This window comes from Osmerus eperlanus, chromosome 18 (assembly GCF_963692335.1).
Source record: "Osmerus eperlanus chromosome 18, fOsmEpe2.1, whole genome shotgun sequence".
Taxonomy (NCBI): Eukaryota; Metazoa; Chordata; class Actinopteri; order Osmeriformes; family Osmeridae; genus Osmerus; species Osmerus eperlanus.
In genome coordinates, this window is record NC_085035.1 from 519559 (window position 1) to 529597 (window position 10039).

General features: G+C 47.1%; 1 protein-coding gene across 1 annotated transcript in view; it reads right to left on the bottom strand.

Moving 5' to 3' along the window:
* The window catches only part of LOC134039042 (mediator of RNA polymerase II transcription subunit 13-like), a 45577-nt gene extending 40764 nt beyond the window's left edge, over positions 1 to 4813 (bottom strand). Inside the window, exon 1 of the mRNA XM_062484793.1 lies at positions 3320 to 4813. Within this exon, the coding sequence (XP_062340777.1) occupies positions 3320 to 3391 (72 nt within the window). The 5' untranslated portion in view covers positions 3392 to 4813. The remainder of the gene's footprint in view (positions 1 to 3319) is intronic.
* Between the last annotated feature and the right edge of the window lie 5226 nt (positions 4814 to 10039).

The following is a 10039-nucleotide window of genomic DNA, read 5'->3' on the forward strand; positions in this document are numbered from 1 at the left end:
GAGAGAGTGTGTGTGTGTGAGTGAGTGTGAGAGTGTGTGTGTGTGTATGTGTGTGCGTGGAAGCGTGAGTGTGTGTGTGTGTGTGTCTGTTTGAGTGTGTGTGTGTGTGTACTGGAGCTGCCTGCGTCATGCTGCTGTATCCCTGAGTTTCATATTTCAGCAGTGACTCTATCATGAGTCAGTACAGAGACCTGTCCAGACCAGAGAACAACTCTCTCTCCCTCTCCCTCTCCCTCTCCCTCTCCCTCTCCCCCTCTCTCTCTCTCTCTCTCTCTCTCTCCCCTCTCCCTCTCTCTCTCTCTCTCAAATGGGCCGAGGCTACCACTCAGGAAATGCACATCACACATAATACTTTCCTAAAACGAAAACAGATTTTCCTGCTCCACTTGCATCCCTCCTTCTCTCCTTCCTCCCTGTCTCCTTCCTCCCTGTCTCCTTCCTCCCTGTCTCCTTCCTCCCTGTCTCCTTCCTCCCTGTCTCCTTCCTCCCTGTCTCCTTCCTCTCTCTCTCACTGTTTTCATCTGGCTGTAGAATATAAACATTCTTCCGTCTCAAACAAACAAGTCGTCTCAACTTCTTTCTCCATTATCCTCGCTAGTTAATCCACAGATCAGGTGTGTGAGCCAGACTGATTTATCATTATAGCTGTCCACAACAGTCATCTGGATTATTTTCATTAAAAACTTGCACACTACAATGTAAACAGGAAGCCAGACAGGTACGTTTCTGAGCCCTGCACGGCCATCCTCCTGGGTGTTTACTGCCATGGTAACGATGCCCAACGCTGGTTCTGACATCCAGGATGAAGAGCTCTGGAATTCAGACAAACCAGCTCCCAGAGAAGCGTCTTCTGAGAGTGCACGCCTTGCTGCCATGACCGTGAGGGCAACACACACACACACCTCCTCTGGTGACTGGAGCTGTTTTTATACTCCGGTAAACACACACCTCTTGCTTTGAAGCATGCTACAGTAACGTTGCTTGGTATCAACAGGATCCTGGGAAACATGCGGTCGGTTCTACAACCATCCTGGATGGAAAATAGTTTTACTCTACTGTATTCCCTGCAATTCCATGTGTTTTCCTGCTGGTGCAGTCTGCCTGTCAACAACATGACCCTTAGAGCAAACTAACTATATAGTACCTTTTCACCTGAGGAACCCTCGCTCTCTCTCCCTCCCCCTCCTCTCTCTCACTGATCATCCTCTGACTATCCCGCTAATGGTTGTCAAGGTGACCAACCCCAGCCGCACTGTGTGTGTGTGGGGGGGGGATTGAACCTGCAATCTCTAGATTTGCAATCAAACACTCGAACCACTGAGCTACACCAAAACTGGATGTGTGCTGGCTGGAGGTGTGAGGGGTGTGAGCGTGCAAGCCTGATGGAACATCCTGTCAGAGAGACTCTGCAGAAACACCTCCTGTGTCTGGTGCAGAAACACCACCTGTGTCTGCTCTGTAACTGCAGAAACACCACCTGTGTCTGCTCTGTAACTGCAGAAACACCACCCATGCCTGGTGCCGAAACACCACCTGTGTCTGCTCTGTAACTGCAGAAACACCACCTGTGCCTGGTGCAAAAACACCACCTGTGTCTGCTCTGTAACTGCAGAAACACCACCTGTGCCTGGTGCAGAAACACCACCTGTGTCTGCTCTGTAACTGCAGAAACACCACCTGTGCCTGGTGCAGAAACACCACCTGTGTCTGCTCTGTAACTGCAGAAACACCACCTGTGTCTGCTCTGTAACTGCAGAAACACCACCCGTGCCTGGTGCCGATGCAGACAGACAGGCCCCCCCAACACGGCCCCCCGTAGCCCTGTGTTGTATCCCCTCCACCCGGCCCCCCGTAGCCCTGTGTTGTATCCCCTCCACCCGGCCCCCCGTAGCCCTGTGTTGTATCCCCTCCACCCGGCCCCCCGTAGCCCTGTGTTGTATCCCCTCCACCGGCCCCCCGCAGCCCTGTGTTGTGCTGCATCCCCTCTACACCACCCCCCGCAGCCCTGTGTTGTGCTGCATCCCCTCTACACCACCCCCCGCAGCCCTGTGTTGTGGTGCATCCCCTCTACACCACCCCCCGCAGCCCTGTGTTGTGGTGCATCCCCTCTACACCACCCCCTGCAGCCCTGTGTTGTGCTGCATCCCCTCTACACCACCCCCCGCAGCCCTGTGTTGTGCTGCATCCCCTCTACACCGCCCCCCGCAGCCCTGTGTTGTGCTGCATCCCCTCTACACCACCCCCCGCAGCCCTGTGTTGTGCTGCATCCCCTCTACACCACCCCCCGCAGCCCTGTGTTGTGCTGCATCCCCTCTACACCACCCCCCGCAGCCCTGTGTTGTGCTGCATCCCCTCTACACCACCCCCCGCAGCCCTGTGTTGTGCTGCATCCCCTCTACACCACCCCCCGCAGCCCTGTGTTGTGCTGCATCCCCTCTACACCGCCCCCTGCAGGAAGCCTCGGGGGGCGGTGTAGGACAGTTCTACTCCCAGCAGCCTGCAGAGTGCCAGCAGATCAGGAGCGAGCCTCCCGTCCAAGACAACGCTCTCCTCCTCCCTGCTCCCAGACCCCCACATCATCATCATCCTCATCCTCATAAGAGCGCAGAGGGCTGATGTGTTTAGTGAAGCTGCTGGGAAACCCCTCAGCATCTCCTAGAGACATGCCCCCCCCACACACACACACACACACACCCTCACACACTACTGTGAAGATAGTTGTGGAGGCACTGTGTAATCATTGGATGATTTCAGGATCAGTAGCAAGTGCCTCTTGAGTTCTTTCTGTCACTCCGCCTCAGAAATACTCTACAAAAGCTACCATGACATGTTCTATTCATAAACAGGTCAGACTAGATCTGACGGTTCGAGTATTAGTGCAAGTGGGGTAGATTATTAAAAGAAATTGGCAAGTTTTGTCTACACATGATTCCTAAATCCAGTTAGGCTACAGCATGTAAAACAACGACTTACTTAAGCACGATTAAGGTTGTTTGAAATGTTATAATAACATTTATATTTATATTAGAACCTAAGTTAAATTGCGTTCAATTCCATTCTACAGAGTAGCATACGTTTAGAAGCACTGATTCTACCGTGTTTAATGACTGTTGTTGTGTACATCTTCCGAGACATGCTGTTATCACTGTTAAAACACCCATGGCTTCTCGCACCGCTGGCTCGCGTTAATGATTGGTTAATAACGGCACCTACAATTGGTTCACCTTTGTACCGAGGACACCGATCCACGATCTTACGACTAGTCGCTCACGCCTCTTTCATGCGTCTGTATGTGCACGGCTTATTGTTTATACTGTACCAGAGAGAAGATGTTGGAGTGGCAGTCTTCAAGGCTTGCCCCGTTTGCCACCCAATTCGTTGCTGTAGTCATAATCGTCCGCCAATGGGGTCGTCAGTGCAGGGCATGTCGAAATCCGAGATCGGTATCAAAACCGAGCAGGGGCGGCAAATCGGTTCCTTTACAAGTATGCCAAGCCGCTGGAGGAACGGGAGGGGATAGTCTCGCTATCAACAGCTAACCGCACAAGTGGTCCAAAATGATCACAAACGGTCTAAATATCCAGAGTGGCGAAAGGGCGTATTCAAAGAGCGTTGCAAAACATATTAATAAGACATCTGACTGGTAGTCCAACTGACGGTTTGTTTTTGTACATCCAGGAGGATTCGCGAATGATAATATCGTTTCTATCCAGGTCAGGGGATCCGAACCTGATCATTGTCAAACGCGGAGGGCATGTAAAAACGTATCCTTTATTTCATCCATGCAGGGAGAAACGTCGATTCGTGTCCAAGCCAGTCTTCCCACTATTTCAACGTTTAAACAACTCTACAGTTTGTCTCCATGTGAAGTAGAGATATTATCTCCTCTAAAACAGCAAAAATCCATCAAAATCTTTGTGTAGTCCAACAACTTCTGGAGAACATGGTAGTTTGCGTATTACGCCGTTCTTGCATGTAAAATCGAACAATGCGATCGAGAAGGTAATGGTAGACACATTGCATGAAAAAAATATCCGCTTGGATTCCGTCAGCTCCACGAGCCCATGCACCAGTTGTGATAGTTTTCGCGAATTGCACGAGCTATTAATAGCTTTCTGTCTTACCAGCAGCGGTTCCCTCACAACGTAGTCTGCCCCACACAACAGGCAACCGCGGACGGGAACGTGTAATCCTTGTTGCTTTATAACATCAGACGGTTAACCAGCCACGCTATCAATAAAACCCTGCTCTTTGGTTCATTCCCCTGACAAAACAGTGTCCACGGTCTTCAACCGATGAGCTAATTAAATGTGCCAATAAACGGTTTATGTTCTTCAAACGAAAAAAGTATTCTCGGTCCACCACCAGGAAAACGGCAGCGTGATCCAGTAGACAGAGGTTTTAAAAAAAACATCCTTCCTTCCTCTCTGTTTCATATCATTACGAAACGTCCTCTTCTTGGTTAGCCCGCGACCCAAAGATTTGTTTAGCTTGAAACAATAATAGCTACGATCACGTTCTAACGGAGTAACGCCATAGCGACCCGCCTATGATGACAGTGTCTAACGTTATTAAAAATAAATGTGGCACGCTGGTCAGATGAGTCCAATCTCGTTATCTCCCTTTAGAACCATCATGAAAAATTAAAAACGTTTTCCCTGGTTGCAGCTAGATTTATGATATCCAAATCATGAATTAGAACGTCGATGATATGTAGACAAGGAATTCGGAAGCATGCTTTCCAGGCATTGTTTATGAGTCGGTGTCTTTACTGTAACATTCTTAAGTGAGCGTGTGTGTATGGATATGAGCGGCGCGCACTGTGTGTGTATTGAGTGCTTGCGCGAGAAGCCGCTAGCAGCCTCGCGCACTATCCGCCAGCCCACCACGCACAGCATTGTAATGGCGGCCGGCTCGAGACTAGCTTTCCCTCATTCTGCCAAGTTGAGTCCTCACGTGATCAAAGTAAAGGATTACAGCAGTCAGTGTATGTTTGATACAGACCTCGATGCGACGCTAGAGGCGCCAGTTTACAGTCTCACCGTCAGCTGTCACGGTTACTCTCATTGTCCTCGCGCTGCTTTGTTGCAGTTGCATTGTTACTCTCGCGCATTGTTAGGACGCATCACAGAGCGCGTTCCTCCACGTCTCTGCTCAGCGAGCTGTGCTCGTCTCCAGGTACGGTGAACGGTGACATCGGTACGGTTGTTGCTCTGTTACATAATGGAGAGATTACTTGTTTTTCCACAAATGATGTCATAATGAGTAGAGGTCACAATAATTTATCACTCGACATCTTACATCGTAGAAGTGAATGGCGCCCCGTTTCAATGATAGTCACATCCTTAGAAGTTTATGATATAACCATAACCTTGTTATCGCACCAGCATATATTATATGTTATGAGAGATTGAACTAAAAGTTAAGTGATCCCAAAATCAATTTCTCAATTAAATGAAACCAATCCACTTCTGGTTCAGGGTTGGAGAGTCCATGACTGATCTCTGCAGCATGTTCTACATGCAATAGAATGTTGCTTTTGATCAAAGTGTCAGTTAATGGAATCAAATGTAGAGCATCCTCTTCCACCCCTTAATGTTCCTGCGATAAACATGAAACTGTTCTGAACGCTCATCACAAGAAACAGCCCTTTAGATGCTTACTACACGTGTAAATACTGAGGCAATTCATTCACGAAGATTAAAGGTGTTAAACTTCAAATTGTAAATGAATCATGTGGGACTAAATCATTCATTCATTCGTTTTAGTCTACTCATATTAGCTTGTGTGTGCTCATAAAAAATAAAAGCTAAGTATGTGTGTGTTGCATGTGTTGTGTGTATGCTTGCGCCTTCTAAATGAGAACCTTAAAGTATCTTCATCAATGATTGATTGGTCTGTTCAGTATCAACTCACACCTAAAAGATTCCGTGTGATCAGATGAGTCTCTCCTCTCCTGAATCTCTTACCTCCGGCACTTCCGGAGAGCTGGGCGTCTGTCCTGCTGAGAGGAATAGATGGTCTGCATCATAATGAACACAGCCTGACACCAAACATCCATCACCCCAGCCACGAACATTACAGCAGTCCAGCGAGGGAGGGAGGGGAGAGTAAAAGAGAGAGCGAAGGGGGGCAGTTTAACCCTTGTGTTATCTTCGGGTCATTCTGACCCATCAGTCATTGTGACCCACCGTTGTATTGCGACAACTTTACCGCATACAAAAACAAAGTGAAGCATTTTGTTTTAACCGTTGGGCTGTCTCAGACCCCCCACATTGCGAAGGTTAAAAGAAAATTATTTTTATTTGTTTTTGTATTGGGTAAAATTGGGTTAACACAACGATGGTTCGTTATGAACCTTTGGGTCATGTGACCCGAAGGCAGCACAAGGGTTAAGCCCCTCCCTGAAGCGTTGAGGTGTCTCCAGGTCTCCCAGACTGTCGTCACCTTGCTGTCTGCTGGTTCACAAGCAGCTCTCTGCACCAACGCTTCGCCCACCTGCCAGATGACATCAAGGAGCAACTCCAGCTTTCTGCTCCCTGCTCGGGTCAACGTGCTCAGTGTGTCCCTCAAACACAGGCAGAAATACAGGAATACACATCTTCTTTTGGCATATATCTTTTCAGCTCTCTCCAGAGGATTCAAAACACGGCAGCCCACCTGGTCTTCAATCTACCCAGACACTCCCATGTTACCCCGCTCCTCATCTCCCTCCACTGGCTTCCCATCACAGCCCGTATCAGATTCAAGACCCTGGTACTGACCTTCCGAGCGATGAACGGCACTGCACCTGACTACATCAAGTCTCTCCTTCAGCCTTACACCCCCACCCGCCACCTACGGTCTTCTTCTGACAACCGTCTGGTGGTCCCACCGCTCAAGAGCGCCCGGTCCCAACACAAGCTCTTCTGTCTGGCCCCCCAATGGTGGAATTAACTCCCCACCTCCATCAGGGACACTGACTGTCTCCCCACCTTCAAGAAAAGGCTCAAGACGCACTTGTTCCGGGAGTACAACCGCACTTAGGAATGATTGGCTGGAACTGATGTTAGTTTCCTCCAGGATCACAATGTCTCTTATTGAGAGACTTGTTGCTTTTGTTTGTTTGTTGTAACCGTCTTAAAATTATTGTACTCGCCGTGAAATATATTATTGTTGCTTGGCAGAAGGCTGCGGTCCATCAGGACCAAAACCTCACGCCATAAGAACAGTTTCTTTCCATCTGCTACTGGCCTCTTCAACAAGGCCAAGGACTCCCATTGACATTCATTCACTTATTTAACCCTCGTGCTGCCTTCGGGTCACATGACCCAAAGGTTCATAACGAACCATCGTTGTGTTTACCCAATTTTACCCAATACAAAAACAAATAAAAATAATTTTCTTTTAACCTTCGCAATGTGGGGGGTCTGAGACAGCCCAACGGTTAAAAGAAAATGCTTCACTTTGTTTTTGTATGCGGTAAAGTTGTCGCAATACGACGGTGGGTCACAATGACTGATGGGTCAGAACGACCCGAAGATAACACAAGGGTTAACTATTATAAGTCCATCTAATGGCAATTCAGTATGCATAAGCCACTTTATCTCAGTATCCGATTGCACTATGTTGACCATTCACGCTGCTCATTCTATTCTTATATATATTTTATATTTAAATTGTTGTATTCTTAGATTGTTTAGTTCTTAGAAATAGTTAAACTTTTGTACTTTTACTTAATTTAAGATCTGTATATGTTTAGTGTTTTGCACCTCCCTGCCACAGTAAATTCTGTGTTTGCATAACATACATGGCGAATAAACCAAATTCTGATTCTGATTTTTTCCCAACAGGTACACTCTTGCACTTTTTGAGGTTCTTGCTGTTTAACCCTTGTGTTATCTTCGGGTCGTTCTGACCCATCAGTCATTGTGACCCACCGTCGTATTGCGACAACTTTACCGCATACAAAAACAAAGTGAAGCATTTTCTTTTAACCGTTGGGCTGTCTCAGACCCCCCACATTGCGAAGGTTAAAAGAAAATTATTTGTATTTGTTTTTGTATTGGGTAAAATTGGGTAAACACAACGATGGTTCGTTATGAACCTTTGGGTCATGTGACCCGAAGGCAGCACAAGGGTTAAATGTAACTTGTCTAACTACATGCTCTTATGGTTCTTCCCTTTGGGACTTATTTGGTTTTCACAATGTATGATTCATGTTTGGCTACCTGCAATGTTTGGGGCTATCTCGTTATGATCAGTGACCTATGCACTTCTGTAAAACTCTTGGAAGTCGCTTTGGATAAAAGCGTCTGCTAAATGCATAAATGTAAATGTAACCTTTCAGAACTTTTTAGGAAAAAATATTTAACCTTTTAAAGAGAAAAACATTCTCCAAAAAGGTTGAACAAATATTTTCAAAAAAAAGTTAGCAAACCTTTTATTTTTTGCAAATATCTTTTCAATCTTTCAAAATGTTTATTTGTATTTTTTTTGAAGGGTTGAAAAAATATTTCCAAAAAAAAGGTTTGAAAGGTTAAAAAGATATAACACCATTATATCTTTATAACGCCATAAAAATATAGCACCATGTTGTGACTTAACTCTAAACGTGAGACAGGTTTACTTCCCAACATTTAGAATCCATAACTGTCTCCTTTGCGCTTGTCTGTTCTGGGGGATTTATGGAAGAAATGGGAGGATTTATCATTTCATGAAATATCATAAAACAGACAATTTTTTTCCAAGTTAGTCAATCTGTAGAAAAAGTCATACTTCATCAGAATTCATTGTTGTTTTCCTAGTTTTGGGACTGTGATTGAGTGAGTCTCTCAATCACTTGTGGCCTTCGAAACCCACACCCCCTCCACCACACCCCCCCCCCCTCCTCCACCACACACACACACACACCCCTCCTCCACACACACACTCCCCTCCTCCTCCACCACACACACACACACCCCTCCTCCACACACACACACACACCTCCACCACACACACACACCCCTCCTCCACCACACACACACACACACACACCCCTCCTCCACCACACACACACCTCCTCCACCACACACACCCACACACCCCTCCTCCACCACACACACACACTCCTCCACCACACACACACACTCCTCCACCACACACACACACACACCCCAGTGGCGATCGCAGTGACAGATGAACAAAGCTTCTACTTTGCCAGCGCCTGGGAACACCCCCGGCCGTCACACGAGGGCAGATTCATTCATTCATCGGAGGCTCGCAGGGCTCCCCGACGACCTCATGACCCCTGACCTCCCACAGCTCCCTCGAGACCTGCTGTAGGACACCAGTGCATCGCCCGCTAAACAAACAACAACATGACCATCACATCTGAATAGAAGCAGGTTCAGCCCCAACACTGCTCTGGAGAACATGGTGAGGAGTGCTATAATGCTGGCATTGGAATCTGCCCTTTCCATTAAAACACTCCAAACACAGCCGGTGTGAACTGAAGTAGTTTGCTCTGGTGTTTTTTTTATTTAACCCTTGTGTTATCTTCGGGTCATTCTGACCCATCAGTCATTGTGACCCACCATCGTATTGCGACAACTTTACCGCATACAAAAACAAAGTGAAGCATTTTCTTTTAACCGTTGGGCTGTCTCAGACCCCCCACATTGCGAAGGTTAAAAGAAAATGCTATTTATTTGTTTTTGTATTGGGTAAAAACAACGTTGGTTCGTGAACCTTTGGGTCATGTGACCCGAAGGCAGCACAAGGGTTAAAAAATGAGGCAAGATATGAAACACCTCACAGTGGTTGCCTGGGTGGGGGTCGGGGACAGCATGATTCCAGGCTCGTAGGATCACCTGCTGCGATGAAACTCTGAACACTGCCTCTCCAGTCCTCTGCTGCAGTCCAGTCAAGTCCGTCTCACTTACAGCACTCATCCTCGCTGTGCATGTCAAGGTTACAGCACCCTCTTGTGGATGAATCATATAAATATCCTTTTGTAAGAGATGAACACGACTCCAAAAGTTAGCCAGAAAGTCATAGGTTTATTAGTTAGATTGTG